The sequence below is a fragment of the Dermacentor andersoni genome, chromosome 1 (assembly GCF_023375885.2).
Source record: "Dermacentor andersoni chromosome 1, qqDerAnde1_hic_scaffold, whole genome shotgun sequence".
Lineage (NCBI taxonomy): Eukaryota > Metazoa > Arthropoda > Arachnida > Ixodida > Ixodidae > Dermacentor > Dermacentor andersoni.
Window position 1 is genome coordinate 186,178,620 of NC_092814.1, and position 18,337 is coordinate 186,196,956.

General features: G+C 43.0%; 1 protein-coding gene across 1 annotated transcript in view; it reads right to left on the reverse strand.

The window, feature by feature from the left end:
* The window catches only part of LOC126546865 (nose resistant to fluoxetine protein 6-like), a 99,888-nt gene that overhangs the window by 18,182 nt on the left and 63,369 nt on the right, over nucleotides 1–18,337 (reverse strand). Inside the window, exons 6-10 of the mRNA XM_050194578.3 lie at nucleotides 18,156–18,329; nucleotides 16,713–16,809; nucleotides 12,921–13,013; nucleotides 6,991–7,156; nucleotides 2,319–2,398 (exon numbers count right to left, since the gene is read on the reverse strand). Of these exons, the coding sequence (XP_050050535.1) occupies nucleotides 2,319–2,398; nucleotides 6,991–7,156; nucleotides 12,921–13,013; nucleotides 16,713–16,809; nucleotides 18,156–18,329 (610 nt within the window). The remainder of the gene's footprint in view (nucleotides 1–2,318; nucleotides 2,399–6,990; nucleotides 7,157–12,920; nucleotides 13,014–16,712; nucleotides 16,810–18,155; nucleotides 18,330–18,337) is intronic.

The following is an 18,337-nucleotide window of genomic DNA, read 5'->3' on the forward strand; positions in this document are numbered from 1 at the left end:
CTCCGTACATTCACAGCGATATGCGCGTAGCTGCAGCCATCATGGTCCGAACGCTTGCCTCTCGCTGTGAGTTAATCGCATTTGCTTGCCTTCATGGAGGGTGCTTCTGTCATTGGGGGCGGTGGGCGGGGGGAGGGGTATCAGAATCATGAGACAAGGAGAGATGCGGTTAGCGCTCGTGCAGGCGACGCATAGCATGCAAAGCAAGTGCGCTGACAACGTCCACTTTTCAGTTAATGTCTTCCTCATTCGGCACACCAGGACGCCCATGATATATACTGGCAACATCGTTTTACGTGCTGTTTGACGCGGCATGCTTGAAACAGCTGCCATCCTTTTCCCTAGCGCCTCAGAGACGCTACACGAAGGCGGTGTCTCCAGCACTTCAAGCAACGCAAACGATCCATATCTATCTTTGTCATTAGCCAAACTTCTAGGCCCATGATCGTTAAAAGCAGCACAGCAGAAGCCGTAGAACGTGTTTATATTTTATTGGGAACACCAGAATACTCAATTTGTACTAGGCGCTGCACTGATGTGTGTTTACACAACGTACTAAGCATTTGGCGAAAAAGTTCTACGACAGCGTGTGTGCGTGTGCGTGTGCTTGTGGAGCAGTGGTGAAATGGTTAACAGCGTCCACCTCATATGCGGGGGAGGTACTGTGTGCGATTCCCGGTGCCATCGGAAATCCACCGTTTTTTTTTCTAATCGGGAGGAACGCACCAAGAAAGGGGGCCCTATAGAGATTTGCGAGGGTCTCTGGGCACCCCTTGTCCCCACCACAGCTTTGGTGAAATAGTCAAGCATCCGCCGCTGCTGTGGGTGGCAGATGAGTGTCACCGCCGGATACCCGACAGTAAAATAGGTACAAGCGCGCTTCCGGCCTGGTGCTCGGTAACTACGGGAGTTCAAACCACTTGTAAGCACACCTGTTGGGAAGTTGTCAACATGAGACCACCAGACTTTTCTTTCTTAAGGGTCTTGGTGTTTTGTTTGTCTTGGTTCATGCACAGCAAGAGAGAGAGAGACCAAAAAACGTTTATTCTTAATGAGGTTGCATAGCGATCTCACCAAACCACTCCCATGCGACGCACACCGGAAAAGCCGGAGGCCTAGCCGGGGAGCTGCTTGTACCCGTCTTATAAGCCGAAGAGAGCCCGGCAGTGGGGATCGAACTAGGCACTTCCCGTAGCCGAGCCGGGCGTTCTATCCACTGGGCCACGGCTGCGCTTTCTCCAGTGGAGAGTTGCCAACCAGGCATTTACTCCGGTCAAACTATCTGCCTTTCGTCTCTTTTATCTACATTTCTCTCTCTCGGGAACGATTGCACAGTGCAGCGTGTTTTCGCATATTATGTCTACGTATATGCTCCTGAATACCTCGGACTGCGTAAACCAAGACGTTTAGTTTTAACACCCTTCGGGCTTCATATTCTGGACCTGCGTAGTTTCTTCTTATTTCACATTATTGTCTTTTATTACTGATAGAAGAAAATAAGCAGCCGGTACCATCAGATGAGGTATAAAGAAACGCATTTTGCTTAAGAGAGAGAGATAGAGAGAGCGAGAAAGAGAAAGGAAAGACAGGGAGGTTAACCAGAGGCAAGTTTCAGGCTTGCTACCGTGCATTGGGGTGGGGATATAGGCGTTGTAATGACGACGAAGAGCGAGAGGAGTATTTTACTTTAATTTACATTGAAAAATGCAGCTGGCGTGGCGTCTGTGCTGGTATACTCGGCTGGCACCCGGTGAACTAGAAATCGAATTCTGGCAGGGGGGAGATTTTTGTTTCTTTTCCACCTGAGGATGATATCAGTTATATCGTTATTGGTTACAGATTATCATTCTGAACCACGGCCCAGCATCACTATCGTTGTAAAACTCAGACCAAATTCCTTTTTTTTTATGCTTACGGGACCACCACCTGAGGGCGGTGCGAGTGTCGTCCTACGAGGAGTGGATTAGACCGGCAACTGGTTCGATGGATTCCGACAGGGCCATTCTGGACTCACTCTTGGCTTTCGCCAAGGACTCGCAGCTTCTAGGACGGCTCTGAATACGCCTCCCCCCTCCTCTTCCTATTCCCCATTATAGGCCTTCGAGCCATCCCTCAATAAATGCATCTTGTCATCATCATCATTCTTTGAGCATTGTCGGCCAGGTTAAATGAATCTTGACCCAACAATACGTGGAAGAGGGTTTCGTAGCCTATAACTATCAAATTGTAAGCTTAAATTTTGATTTATATTCCGCCGCAACCTCAGCATCTTCCAACGAATGGACTGCTTACAATGCAGTCAGCGCTGCTGTACTTACTTGTATAATGGTATAAGGATGAAAATAGAGAGGATGAAAAACTGGAAGTTGCACGCCAGGTACCACGTGGCGACGAGACACTGCAGAACGAAAATAGACAGACAACGTTATGGAAGAGAAAATTGCAAAAATGCTTGAGACTCTAGACACAGTCAGTGAATTTCGTCCTCGATGAATATATATATATATATATATATATATATATATATATATATATATATATATATATATATATATATATATATATATATATATATATATATATATATATATATATATATATACATACATGTACTATTTCTATTTGTACAGGTTATAGAAAAAAGTAACCGATTACAATTACTTCATTCAAAAAACGTGACTGGTTACAGCTATCAATTACTGCGCCACAAAATAAATTGGGGAATTACTTAAAAGCAATCGATTATATTTACGCTACTTTTTTTTCGAACTTTTCTTAGCATCATACAAACATTCACTGCACTAAACAAAAGCAGCCTGCCTGGCACTTTCAGCGCGTTCTCTGCAACCCTTAACACATTGCTTATCTTCACTAAACATTGCTTCTCAAACATACAGCCGATCACCTTCCCTCGTTCTATTTGTGAAGACATCAGCAGCCACACTAAAAACCCGCTCGATGAGCGTACTGGGTGTAATGCGGTCTTGCAACTGCATGGATCTAGCTATAGCGTATACGGTTACTCCGCACCTTGGTCCTTTATGAAGCGCAGCATTTCATTGTTGCTCATACTTCGAGAAGACGCTCCTGGTTGGCCAATGAAATATTGGAAAAAATCGACCGTACTTGATTTTTTGGCATTCTCGTCCTAAATGGGCGTCGCTAATCGAGGCATACCGGCACCGGCTCAATTCGTCGGCCAGCGTCTGGTAGAGCGTTAAGATGAAATAAATGCTGAGCGCCTGGGTTTGCCAGTCTGAGCATGCGCGAGCCTGCTGCGTGCAACGAACTCGGGCAATCTACGGTAGTTGCCGTCGAATGAAGGTTCTCAAAGCTGTTGCAGTTACTTTATTGACGAGGCAAACTACAGCTCGTCTCATCAGTAATGTAACTGGGTAGATGTAATTGGTTACTGAAAAAAAGTAATTAGAGTAGCCTTACCGAGCAAGCAGAGTAATCGTTATATTACAATATTACCAAAAATGTAATGGATGACAAGTACTTAATATCATGTAAGTAATTTGTTACGTACCAGTCTATATATATATAAAATATATATATATATATATATATATATATACACACTGTTCCTTCCAGCTTGCCCCGTTTCTGCCATCGACCTTCGCTGATATACTTGCTTTCTGATCCATCCGCAAAACCAACCAATAGCGCGTTACGTCGTCAAGTCCACCATTTCGCCATTCGCGACGACCTCCTTCCCCGACGCAATTACACCGTCGATGGTCGCCAGTGGTTGCTGATAGTACCCCGCAGTCTGCATTCTCAAATATGCGCGTCGTTGCACTCTGACCCCCAGTGTGCACACTGGGGGGTATTCAAAACTTACCAGTGCATTCGACAACGGTACTACTGGCGCGGGATGTACAGATACGTTCAGAAGTTTGTTCGCTCGTGCCCCGCTTGCCAGCGCCGGAAATCTTCACCGCGCGTCTCGCCAGCCGGTCTTCAACCGTTACCTTGCCCTACCCGGCAGTTCGGGCGCGTCGGCATCGATTTGTATGGGCCACTTCCACTGACATCTGCTGGTAACCGCTGGGCCATCGTGGCTGTGGACTACCTCACGCGATACGCCGAAACTGTCGCTCTTCCAGCGGCTATAGCACGCGATGTTGCCTCTTTCCTGCTTTGACGAATCATACTGCGTCATGGTCCACCACAGTGAGTTGGTCAGCGATAGCGCATGTGTCTTCTTGTCGGAAGTCGTCGAAGCTATCCCCAAAGAGTGCTACGTTGTGCACCGCACGAATATTGCTTACCATCCGCAGACCGATGGCCTCAGAGAACGATTTCACTGCACGCTTGGCGACATGCTCGCAATATACGTAGCCTCCGACCCCACCTATTTTTCTTATTGTGCGGCCGCCGCCCGCCGCACACAATTGACACAATCCTTCCGTACAAGCCGGATGCATCTGAGTGCGCCTATTTCTGCCACAGCCAGACATGCCGAACAGTGTCGCGATCTCGCGCGGGCCTTTGCTTCAAATGACCAAGAGCGCCATAAGAGTGTTCGCCCATGCAAGTTCCTCCCCGGAACGCTTGTGTGGCTCTCGGTCCCTTCCACTGCACCTGCGCTCTCGTCGAAACTACTTCCCAAGTATGAAGGCCCCTGCCGCGTCGGCGAAAGCGCATCTCCGGTCAACTACGTGATCGAGCCCGTTGAACGCCTTCGGACGTGCGTCGCCGTGGACGAGATATTGTCAACGTCGACCATCTCAAGACCTACTATGACCCACTCATAGTGGCAAGCTGTTAAGTCGCCTGGTGGCTCCCTTTTCGTTCCCGGGGGTAATTGTAGAGGAGGACTGGAACGATATAGTGGGTCGTCCTCTTCAGCGCTTTGTCCGCTCGTGCCCTGCTCTAACGGTCAGTCCCAAACGCCGGTGACTAATAAACGCCATTAATATATATATATATATATATATATATATATATATATATATATATATATATATATATATATATATATATATATATTATATATAATATGATATATATAGGAAATTAAATTTAATATATATCATATATATATATAATATATATATGATATATATTACGCCACCTAAACCAGATGAAATCCATCTTAAGGCTTCAATAGCCCGTTTCTGGTGCCGGCTGGAAATGGCGCAGTATACCAGTGACACCGAAAATGATATCTGGTCATGAAATCTAACTAAAATTAAGTCTAAACAAATGCCTAAGAAAATAAACAGAATACGTCTCGGCTGGGCACGGCAGACCACGCACCGCCGAGTAATATTCTCTGTATTTTCTTAGGCATATTTTTTTGTGTGATGACACCTGACATGCCCCGCTAAGTCAGGTTGTACTAAAAAAAAAACATAAAGACGATCAAGAAAAAATTTAAGAAAATGCTTATTTGGGTTTGTTGGTAGATATTCGAACAGCGCAGTGACGGGGAATGAAAGAGGACGAACAAATCGCATTTACACGCGCTCTTAAAAAAAACGCTTTTACAAATTTTTCTTCAAATGAAACATGCCTTCATTAAATCGCGGACATTATTTGTAATGGATTGTCTTCATATACTACATCGGAAAACGCTTTCATATTTGAGGCTTACCCTTCGCAGTGAAGGCGTCAAAAAATACTTCCGCCATCTTAAATTGTGCATTTACTCACTGTAGTCAATAACAGCTTTTCATAATCGCAATAACTTCGATCACAAGAAAAAGTGCAAACTACCCGCACAAACGTAGCAATTGCTATAGACAGAAATAAAGCTGTAGTGATTAATACTGGCCTTCTCTTGCGTGGTTACAACAGCCTGTAGCAAATCTTCCTTTTGGACGTAAATTTCCCGCTCTCGCTGATGATGCAGCTGACTGCGTAACTTTTTTTTTTGTTTTTTTTTTTGCAGCACGGAAGTTGTGAAAAAATTTAATTTCCTTGTGAACTCGAAACATAGCCAAAATTTTTTTTGCGCACAATTTGGCGGTCGCGCAAGCAACTAAATACTGAAATTGTTTTTAATTATAGAAAAGGTACATTAACTTTGCTTGCCCTCGCATTGAATTTTGTTTACCTTCGAATCCCATGCCCCGAAAATCATGGCTGTCGGGAGTACATCGAAAATCACTGGGTGCGATCCGTGGAATATTGGCTCTCGCTTTAAATTTGCAATGGTGCCCACCATTACTCATCTGTCTTTCTGTTCCACGAGTTTACACTCCAATACAATATCCCGAAATAAGAAGAAGGTAGAACAGTTATTCGACTATACAAAACAGTAGTAAGATAATTGCAGCCAATCTAAGCATCAAGTGGACATAGTTCTCAGTGTTACAGCTGCAGGTAACCGTTTTGATTGGCTAAAAATGCACAAAAGAAAAATATCTTCAGTTACACATATTGTATTCTAACGTTCCTTTTTCACCTACATCCAGTAATAACACACGTGAATGAAGAAAAATATCATATATTCAGAAAGAAATTGAAAGAATTTTTTTAAATGTAGTCGCTGCCTGATGAAATATTTCTTAAAAGTATTTTCCGGCTTTACAGTTTTTTTGTGTGCGCATCTTAGTAAAATTAAAGGCATTGAAAGTATACTGAAAAAAAAAAAAACTCTATCCTCTTTTCAGGCGGTTATACAGGTGTACGGTTTGCTTTCCAGAGTTAAATAATGCGTACCAGCATGCGCAGCTACGATCAAACACATAGTAAGTGGACATATTGATAAAGACGCAAACAGATTCCAAAATTTTAATGTGTTGCTAGTCGCTGAATTGAAACAACTTTTCGCCCGTAAGAGCTGTTTGCTAATGGCCTCTACAATCGCTGATAATATCTCCAATGTATGACAATTGACTGGTACCCGCTTTTACGAACAGTTCTAGCGCAAACATTTCTGTATGAATACGGGTCCACATTCGTAAGGCTTTTTTTATTTGAAGATAGTTCGTGACATCTCGGGCATTTGCTCTAACTTCTGAGCGGAACACTGACCATCTTCTTGGACTCCCAGAAGTTGTTGACGAGGAGAAGATTTGACCACCAGGACTGCTCGCAGAGTCTTATCTCGGTGCCCATGATGTCGTTCCAGAAAGGTCCGTCTCCCAGTACGGGCATCAGGAACAGCAGGCCAAGGGATAGAAGAAGAGGCGGCATCATCCTGCGAGCACCACGCCCGATTTTACCAAATGTTCCTCGCCCGCTGTCCGCTCCACGCGAGGCTATATTTAGAATCGATTCAATACGGTGGCCATTCTTCAGAATGGCGCTTCTGCGCCTGCTGACAAGCGGTAATGCAATCGCCGCATTTCATCACTGGCTGCAGACACGTGCGGGAAGCACGTGTCTGTTCTGTTCTGTCACAAATCACCTCCTCTGAAGAGTTTCAGCTAGAGAGAGTACCTCGGCTACTTCAATTCTATATGTTCTACAGCAAACGATAAACAAATAATTATGGGTGCAAGATTATTAAAAATTTCGATTACGGATCGGGTAATTCTTGCTATTCGATTCATGTTGGATTCGAGAATTTACTATTCGAAGTGGTCGAATATTGGCTTCTATAAGAAAGAAAGAAAGAAAGAAAGAAAGGAAGCGCTTATTGGAGTCTCTAGTGAGACAAAAACGATTGGCGTTAAAAGTGTTTCGTATGAAACAGATGCTGCAGGACAGCTGCGGTTGTTGCGCAAGGGCACCACACGTTCATGAGCAAATGCACGGAGTGGATAACTTCGACTCAAGAATTTCCCGTCATTCAATAAGAAAAGCTCGCTATCGGGCAGCTCGTATACCAGTTTGTTTCGATTTTTTTGTCTGACGAGTTTCACCCTGTTTGCACAGCTTCAAAACAACGTGCGATGGTGCAGAATCCCATTTCTGGCCTTCAGCGAGCCGCACAGAATTGATTCCAAACGGTTTCGCGTACAGCGGACAGCGGTCAACGAACCTTTGATTAATTCTTTCAGCAACGGAGTCATCCGTATGTATATTTGAATTTTTATGCTACATCTTGTGTATCAGTGACAGAGAACCAGGTGGACCGTTACTACAGGTTCTATTTAGGCTTCGTTGTGCAAGTCGTCTAAGTCAAAAATAAAGGTCAGTCACAGGAGTGGCCAAAGCGACTTTGATAATGAACATTGTTTTTACACCAGTACTGTTGCGCTAAACTTAAGGCTTCCTGAAGGCGAGTGCCAGTCCATCGCAGCAACTAGCCAGATATAGGTTGATTATCATGCTGCATCAAAAATTCGAAGAAATGTCTGGAGGGTTCCCTTGCCTTTAGCCCTGCTTAATATGGTCGGCGATATCCTGCGTACACAAAGTCGCTCAATGTAAATCATGGTATCCTCAAGCAGATCCGTAGGACCCGTGTCACGAGTAGGTGGAACCTCTCTTCAGTGGAGCATGAAGGGCCATGAAGCAGGGTTATTGAGTAACACACAATAGCCCGAAGCTAAACGACGTAAAAGGTCAACAAAGACACCATAGAACCGCCCCAATTAGGCCCGAAAAGATAGCCGACGATCATAGGCGTATCTACCGGGGGGTGCAAGGGCGGCACTTGCCCCCTTCTGTTTCAAAAGTGTGTGTGGGGGGGGGCAAAGTATGTCATTTTCCCTCCTCCCTTTTGAAAGCGGGTACTTTCGGCTGTACGCTGGAAAGTCCAACAAAACTACAGTTGAAGCTAAATCGTCTTTCTTAATAGAGTGAGCGCGTAAGCAATGCTTTTCTTTACTGCGCAGCCCCTGCTTGGACGGCGAGGATTGCCTTTCGTGCCTTCTCGGGACGCCCTGCAGCGGACGACGCGCGGGATCGGCCATACACACTCGCGTTGCGGAGAACGCCTGACGCTGGGCAGTTCAACAAACTGTCCGCTTGCGCAACTTGCGTCATGCCCAGTTTTTTGAGACTGCTATACACGTATTCTAAAACACAATCAGCTTGCTACATTTAACCTGTGGGCGAGGGGGAGGTCTGGTGAAAGTGTTGCAATCAGCCGCGCCCAACGACTGGCGTGCCTTACGGAATGAAATCCTTGGTTTGTCAAAAGCTGGAACGATTTAATCTCTGTCTAGAGATAGCCTAGGTAGCGTTGCAGTCTTAGTATAATAACACCATAAACAATCTAATCAAACCGCTTACGGGTGTCCAATTTCATCGTGCAATCACGGCTCATCGTAGATATTCTACTGAAAGTGACCTTGGTCGAACGTGCAGAGTCATTTAAATACCAATAGAACACTGACGAATTTTTCTAGGGAATGTGGCACTTCTGACTTAGACGATTTCATTTTCAGGCTGTTTTTGCATAAGAGCTAAACTATTACTTGTTTTCCAGCAGTAGAAAGACACAGCAGATATTCCGTATATTGAAAAACGAGGCCCACTTTTTGGTGATGCGTACCGAAAATTCACACTTTGTAGGTTGCCTATGTGCTCTGAAAACAGTTACTGATAGTCGCTTTCTCGAAATTCTTATGCGTTAAACACGGCATTTAGTTGTTGTCCCTCGGTATCTCTGGTAAAATATGTGGAGCACGGTGTTTATATTTATTCGAAGTACATAAGGAATTTTCTGAGTGACTAGCGATATATGTTTTTTCTGTGTAGGTCTATTGCAGCCTTTGGAGAAAGTTACTCATTGAAGCGTTCCAGAGTGTCATACTGCGGCTAATCTAAATGTTTCCCAGACTCTTAAAACAACGGCACAAGAGACGGTTGACATTGCGTGAAAATAGAGACAATTTTAAGCGCAATGCGTTACGAAACTTTTACTTTCCTGCTTTAAATGTAAGTGTTGCGGATGATGACTAAATCCCCATTTTTCCTTGTGTTTTCGTGCATCATACGAGGTTCGTAGTTTGTTCTTCCGGTATCCACGGTGAACTAAACAAGGCATCTTGTTTATACAGGGGGAAAAATTAGGGCATGGTATAGCCATTGTGTAGGCAATGTTCCAAATGGGTAGGTTGAATGCGCATTTTCCAGTGGTCGATAGCGTTATTAGTATGTTTACGAGCGGTGCAAAACTTAGACGGCCGCACTGACATAATTACAGCTACAACTGAGATATAATTTTGTGAACATAAGGGGAACAATACGCCAAGTTTATGTGCGATGGTAAATGTGTGTTGATCAAATACAGCGTTAACAATCGTAAGCAAGCGTTCGAAAGTATCCCGCTGCTGCTATTAGCTAGGTTCCCCAATGTCCCAAGAGAATTCTGCATTTCATATATTTTATACTTTGAAGGAATAGGCAGTATTTTCAGTGTTGACATTTATGGCTTATTTATAAGCGTTAGGAATAATTATTGAACCCTCATCTCTTTTTTTTACTTTTTATGCGTGATATATTAGTTTCACCTGGTACCCTCACTTAAATAAATCAGACAGATTCGTTTTGTTTGGTGACTGTAAGGAGAAGTTCACGGGTTAAGTGTAGGTGAAGTTCAAAATACATGGCCTTTCGCAATAAATTACGTATGCAAGCATTCTAGTGTTGTGAGCGTGCCTAACTAGCGCGAGATAACTGAGCCCGCCGCCCTGGCAGAACTACAAAAGCCGCCAAGTCTAAATTTAGCGAAAAATGGTGGTACGCTATGGAAACTCTCTGTGCGAAGTATGGTTGGATCGGACACAGCCTTTGTAAAATAAATTCTTATTCAAGTGTTAGAGCGTGTGATATGGCTGCTATCAGCTATGCTTCTCAGTGTCCCGACATAGCTGTACTTTACAAGAGGTTTATATCTTGTGGAAAGTGGGCGGGGGATATGCTAACTGCAATGTGCGACAAAACTTTTACGTTCCTGGCCCAGTTACAACCATTGCAAATAATTACTGATAGGAAGAAATAGGACATTTCTTTCCCTATCTTCAGGCGTCATAACATATTCCGACTGGGTTTCAGCGATGTACTCGGTGAACTAAACAATACATTTTGTTTATAATTGGAGAAAATCAAGGGCGAATTATAGGCAATATGTACGTAAACTTCAAAGACAGGGGTATAATTATGGCATTTGCAGTAAATTACGCATGCAAGCGATCCGGAGTTTTATGAATGTGTTTTGCAAACAGAGAATTTATCCCGCTGGCCTAGGAAAACTGTGAACTCAACCGATATCAAATCTAGCGGAAATTCAGATGGGGGGACAGGGGGACAGGAAGAGAAGGAAAGACATTATGGTAAATGTTATGGCGAATTATCATATGTGCTGATGAATTACTGGCTTTTTAGAAATTCCCAGCAAGAAGTGCTCCAAAGCATTGCTTGTGGGCAAGGTTTCAAACAGAACAGTCATATATATACGGGCAACTTTTTAAAGTATGCGATATATGCAATAGAAAAAAAGTTTTACTGCAATTTTTCGACAGCAACAGCTTCGCTGGAAATCGGGTTGTAATTCTCCTAAGGTCACATACATCTGTTGCCTTTTTTTCTTGTGAATATTGCTAGTAATTTATGTTGATTGTACATCATTGCGTATAACCTCGACAATACCATTACGTGAACTAACGATACACTTATTCTGTAGACTTGAACATGAAGCACAATTTTTTGTTTAGTTATTAAAATTGTTCGTAGCAAATGCGCATTTTTTTATGTGCGCTGTACTGCCGCAGCTGGGCGGGACCCCCGAACACTGTGGGGCACTCATTGCCTTTTGTGCCTGTATCATCTTGAGATATTACATAGTTGCGACAAATAAATACAAATTCAAATAATTCTACGGCCCCCCTGGTTCAGCTCGTGTAATTGATAAATATGTCTACGTCTATTAAAAATAAGTACAACTGATAGACGCATTTCCACGCTCGCTAACGTATTGTAACTATATATATATATATACACCGGGTGTTTCAGCCAACACTTTCAAAGATCTTTTAAAAGTTGCCTGTGGCAGATATCACAATTCTAGTTGATGTGCTGGTCTAAAAGCGGCGGACAATACTTGCAAAAAGAATTTGATATGCAAAATCAACTAATTAATAAAAAAATCAGGAATTAAGTTTTTAACTAATTACATTATGGCCCATATTGCAATTTACAAATTATAGCCGTGGAGTTCGCAAGGCGGATCCACTTGGAACGAATTTTCACGATGACACCAGTTTCGAGATGTCAATACCCGAACTTTGCAGATAAATGCATTGGCGTTCCAATTAATTTGTTAAAGAAACGTAGTTTCATCCACTGAAGCAAGGACAGGTTGGCCATGCTAACGGATGAGAGTACTTGATTAAAACGATGTCAGGTGGACAGCTTTGGGGCGAACGCATGCAATGGTTTCGGCCATGCCTGAGAAGGCATGGGTATGAGCACAGATATTTGATACCAGGCAGTTGTTAAACTGTTATCCTAAAAAAATATTTCAACTCGAAGCGAGCTTTTCCTCGCCAAAACGTGTTTAGCTTATGTGAGGATTGCACTTTTTAGATGGATCGAGTGGTACGCGATACGCTACAGTAATACGTCGTGTCAGCATTATGCCCCTTCAAGTTAGCGCATTGTGAGCCCTGGCAAACACATGGAGTAAATGCATAATTTCGCGCAGTGATGAGGTAGACAATTTTAAAGCGAAGCTTTCTTCACCTTATATTCCTTCCCATATACCCTTCCCATATCGTGCATACCTTCCCATAGCCCAAAGAGCCACCCCTTCCAAAATACTAGAACATTTCATCAATCATTCAATTCGTTATCCTGCTTGCACTACGAAATGTATTAAAGGCAGGTTAGCACACAAACATTATTTTGCGACTTTTCTTGCAGTGACACTAACACGAACGAAGCTATGTGAAATATTTGTTCTCATATTACGGGAAAGAGTGGCTACGGAGAAATAATGCTGAAATGCTAAATTAATACTCAACCGGTAAATCGTGCAATAATAAAAAAACGGAAAAGACTGTTCTTACCTCCAATACTTGTTGAACAGGAATCTGATTACATTGAGGCGGCCGTTGGACTCCGTGAGCTCTTTCCAGTTGGTGTAAACGACGAGCAAGCCACTGGAATATGTGACAGACAGTTAATGGCGTGAGTGGGAAAAGAATCAAGAACTACATATCTGCTTATCAAGAGACACAGCACTTTCAGCTTTGTAATTAGGAATCATTGTCAACGACTAAAGCGCTATTATTTCTATATTATATTAGTTTATAAATAAAAGCATAGGACTCGATAACTTGCCCATAGGTATTGAGCAAAAATCTTACGTGGTAAAATACTTCCGGACTTCACTTTACATAGCCGTTACGTTAAGTTAGGTGCGCCCTCTTCCACCACTATAGCCACACCCACTTGGTACTAAACTTACGATTATACTGGATGTTGCAACCATTATCTGCATTTAGCCTGTGGCGTGTGTCTCCACTCGATATGATACATGAAATAAATCGCCTTGTCGCATGCAGGTAACTGATCACTTTGAAGCACACAAGGTGAGTTGCGGTTCTCCTAAAGGCGCCAGTTTAGTCCCAGTTGTTACGCCTTGGTTGATTTAGGGTATACCATTTTGTATGTGTCCATCAAACCACAAGGAAAGCGTTCACCTACGTTCTTGTCCTGTTTGCTTCTGTCCGCAAAAGATGCAGCCCAATTGTTGATTTTTTTTTTGAAAAAGTTGACGCATTAAATTCAAGGAGGTTGAAATTCTGGCTTAAACTGATTGAGAGAGAGGAAAATGTGGGAGCTTGTGAGCACAAACAGCTTATCTCTAGAGGTTTGACTAGAGATATTTTCGAACTGAATCAAACATTTTATTTCTAAACACAAGGGAAACATAAAGCTTTCATGGAGCCCTCTAGGTAAAGAAATATATTTATTGACATTGTTTACGTTGCTTATTTGCAGGCATACTTAAATGGACGCAAATGGACGTCCAAATGAACACAAAGTTGGCGTAGCTTGTAAAGAAGAAACAACGGCTTACAGTTATCTAGGGCACTGTGGCAATGACAGTAATGAAGAAAAAAAAAAGGAACAGCATATCACCAGATGCACGTAGAATGTTGAGTTTGTTTAAGGAGAAAAATGTGACACTGCAGCACCGCACATTGTTTTAAAGGTATGAAAACAAAGTGCGAATGGCCAAATAATATATTGCTTTGCCGAAATCTAGACAACAAATTCAAGTCTAGGTTGCCTAAAAGTGGGACATTATATTCTTAATAATCGAAAATAATTCAGGAAAAGTAATCTGCTCCCTGCATTCACCCAGAAACTGGTGCCCTTCCGGAGCTACCCCCATTTCCTTACACAAGAATAAATTGGAACAGTCCTCACATCCATCCTTCCCTCTCCTTTTTGACTCCCATAAGTATTTCTATCTTTTATATATTCGAATAAAACACACATTCGACAATTTTGACTAGTGCCTTCTCAAATCGTATACGAATCGAATATGAATAAAATACCAAAAACTATTCCATTTGTATTCGAAATTTCGAATATTCGCACACACCTACTTATCTCCTACAACGAATACCACCATGGTACCTTATGCTTGAGCAGACAAGACCTGTGGGATTTCACACGCGGAAATACTTCTAATGCACTAAGAGGAAACCACCGGTAAAGCGAGAAGCATCCGTGAAGCACGCTTATTTTCATAAATACTGCTGTTGTGAGGAAGCCAGCTTTGGTGAGCGTATTTTAGTAAACTGTTGACCCAGCAACGAGTTTTTGTGGATCATTGCAAGTAAGATGTACAATACTAACAGCTGCACGAAAGAAAACGTAGTCTTGCATGTCTAAAAAGGCCGACTGAGACACTCTGTTATTGAAGTGCACTCGAAAGTGCACGCGCGGTCACATCTTCCAGTTTTGCGGTGGCAGTTCTGTTCTGGCCAACAAGTGACCACCGTCACTTAATGTCAATGCCGTTTTCGCGCTACTAATGTCGGTTAAGGCATTGTTTCTTAAGCGGGCGTTAACATGTTCAAAACACCCCTGAAGTCCTTCTTACCTCAAATATACAGGTTATAATACTGTAGTTACGACTGCTCAGCGTGCCCGCTGTCAAGATTTGGAATATTGCAAAACACTTTGATTCACACTTTATACGTAACAAACCGAACTCTGGGGATACTCGCAAGATGGAGAGAATTTCATGAATACCGTATTTGCTCTTCGTCTAAGTGCAACAGAAGGCCTCGAAGATAAGAAAGTTGACCTTTATATTTAAGGTCTTTCATTTTCTAATTTTATATATCTTTGAAATTTGGGTTAAACATAGGGTGGCATTATCGAAAGTAAAAATCGGGAGGAAATTGGCATTCTTTTTTTTTCTCCGGTAAACAAACTGGGAGATATCGGGGGGTTTCGTTGTTCGACAGCCCAAAGTTCGTGATTTTTATTAGCAACCATTAGCACTAAATATCAATAGTCTCCCTTTAACACAAACGTTTACTCACAAGAACATGTAATGGCAGATAGAGCTGCTTGCTAATCATGTGACGAACTCATCTCCGCACATCCTCGTTGGCAAGCATTGTTAACAGGTTTCAACGAAACCAAACAAACACAAACAACAAAGACGAACGGATCTGGCGATCCCGTCTTCATTTTGTTCACATTTTTCAGCAAAGAAAAAAAGTACAAAAGTAGTGCCCACGGACATGCTTCGTATAGGAGGTGGGGTGCTCTTTATTATATCACAAACCTTTGTAATTCTTGACGTTCATTATCACGTGCATTGGAAGCATTTTTTCGCTCATCCTAGAGGGAGGGAGGACTTGTTCGGCATTTAGCCCCTGTTTAGTGTCGCCCTGTTCTACTGGTTCCCAGTAAACGTTGTTGCAACAACGTTTATGGAATACCAACTAGACGAGTCAGCCAAATTTTGAACATAACGTACGTATTTGGGTAAACATCCTTTTAATAGCACAGCTACCGTTCGCAATGCACAGCAACGTCAGCGCTTGGTTAATTCGATTCTCAGGGCATTACAGCCGTTTACACGTATGCGACGTGCGGGAAATGCGACGCTATGCGCCATCGTCGTATTCTTGTAAATATGACCATTTAATAGCAACATGCTTTTGTTCAATTGGGGCCTGCATGCGCTGAGCATATATTTTTATATACGCCAGTTTTCGCTTGTTAGGTGAAAGCGAGGCATATGCCATATTTGTGTAATAATGATATTAACAATATGCTATATTCATGACAGCCTAGCCCCGGGCGCCAACATCAATAACCGTTGGACAAATAAAGTTTATTCCTATCCTATCCTATAACCATGACTGCTTTCTCGCGAAAGGTGGGCAACGTTCCTTAATTTTGTAACACCTGCACTAATCATTATTTTTTACGAAAGGGCAAACTTCGGGGGAAAATCAGGTTTAACCCGATTCTAATCAATCTTGTACGGGGTGCAAAAATTGCGAAATATTGGGTTTCATAAAAAAAGAACGAAGGACCCTATTTATATTTGACTAATGTAATTTGACAAACTTTCGTGACGCTCTGGAAGCAAGTGCTATTCTTTTAGCGTTCTGCAAAAATGAAGTAAACAACTTGACGCCAGCGCTTTCTCCCCCGGAGGCAAGTTATTAGTATTGTTTTTCGCTCACATTTTCCTTCTCCTTTATTGAAGAGATGGGCGATTTCACTGCACTATTCTCTTGCAAGGCTCCCTGACGTTCCACTGATAGAACTGTGGACTGCCTGTGGTCAAGGGATAAGGCGCACAGTTTTGTTCATACCTAATGAAAAAGAATGAGTCCACGGCCAGCGTGAAGTTGATGACTCCGGAGAAGAAGAAATTTTCCGAGTACATCTCGTGGCCGTTGAAAAGCCCGCCTGCAGAAAAACGACGTGAATGACCTGATGTTGTAATAAATTTGCATTCACTTCCTATTCACGCAAATTAAACGCGGTCATGTCGGTATTGCAAGCGCCTAACCTTCTTCTTCTTCTTCTTTTTTTTTTTTTTTTGAGGAAGAACGTTGTCTCCCCAGCATGAACACTCGTAATCTTTTAATCGATCGTAAGCACTGCATCTTTTAATAACGAAAAAAAAAGAAGACGAAGTAGCAGCAGTCGCCCAAGCGAGCGGCTCTGCTCCTGAATATTTATCTACCTACATTATAGCACTTTGTACAGTATAAATAGTATACGAGAAGTAGGGCTTCCTTATGATATGTCAACGGTAGCACGTGGGTCGTTTATGTTTTAAACGTTAGATCATGTGCATTTGCATTAGAAAACACAATGTGGTCGGGCTTTCCGGGGCTTCACGCCCATCAAGCAAATTTACAGTGCAATGAACCACATAGCATGATCATTGAAGACCCGTAAATAATTGTGCCATCACGACAAAGAATTTTTCTCGCCACGTCACCCTCGATATTATCTTTTAGTTGATAAATTACACTGCACACCACCGGCTTAATGATCCTGGCTAAACGAGTCACATATATTGATGCTTAGCTTATGTAACTGACTTAAGTATATTTTCCTTATATCCTAATTTCTGCGGAGACAATATAGTTGCCTCTGTGGAGTCAGTGGCGGACTCCTGCACCGCGCGCGTTAAACGAAAAAATCCAGACATGTTAGATTAAAAATATTTTGGCATATATATGATGTGAATATAAAGCGAAACTAGACTTCTAAGAAAGTTTATGAAACTTGCAATTGCCGCTGCAAAGACAGCATTATTCAATGCATCAGGCTCATCAGCAAAATTTTCTAGCCGCTGAGCCATCTAGCAAGGTTAATTCACAATACCAGTGCGGCAGGTGTGCTTATGTACGGGCCAAGGCCAAACCGTTGTAGGCCCATTTTGTGCAAGAAAGGGTCGTTTTGCTGAACGCAGCGTCACTCCTCGCTACAAGGCTCCAGCCAACAAGAGACTGACAGTGGGCAACACCCTAAGACATTGTCCGTTCGAGTGTACCTCGAGCTGTTCCACTTGACCCTTGTCTGTATACCATATTTTGTAACAAATTGTTATGAACGAATAATAAACTGAAACTGAAGTGAAACAAGCTTGTCAGCTTCCCCAGCTAGCTGAGGAGGCTCTGTGTTTAACTCAGCGAAGGCCGGCAGCAGCTCTTCATTGCCAAAGAGCGCGCTTAGTTTGTCACACCGCTACCATTAACCGCCAGTGGCCGAATGATGAAACTGAGTGTGGATGCGCTTACGGAACGGCTGCACGTGCTCGATGAAGAAGTAGCTGTGGCCGAAGATGATCCACGTCATGGACAAGAAGCGTATGCCGTGGAGCGCCCGCAGGCTGTCCGGCTTGTTCTCCGGCGCAAACAGCTTGCGCGCGTTGCTGTACGCCGAGAAGCAGAGCAGTGCCTCCAGGGACCTGCCTGCAGCG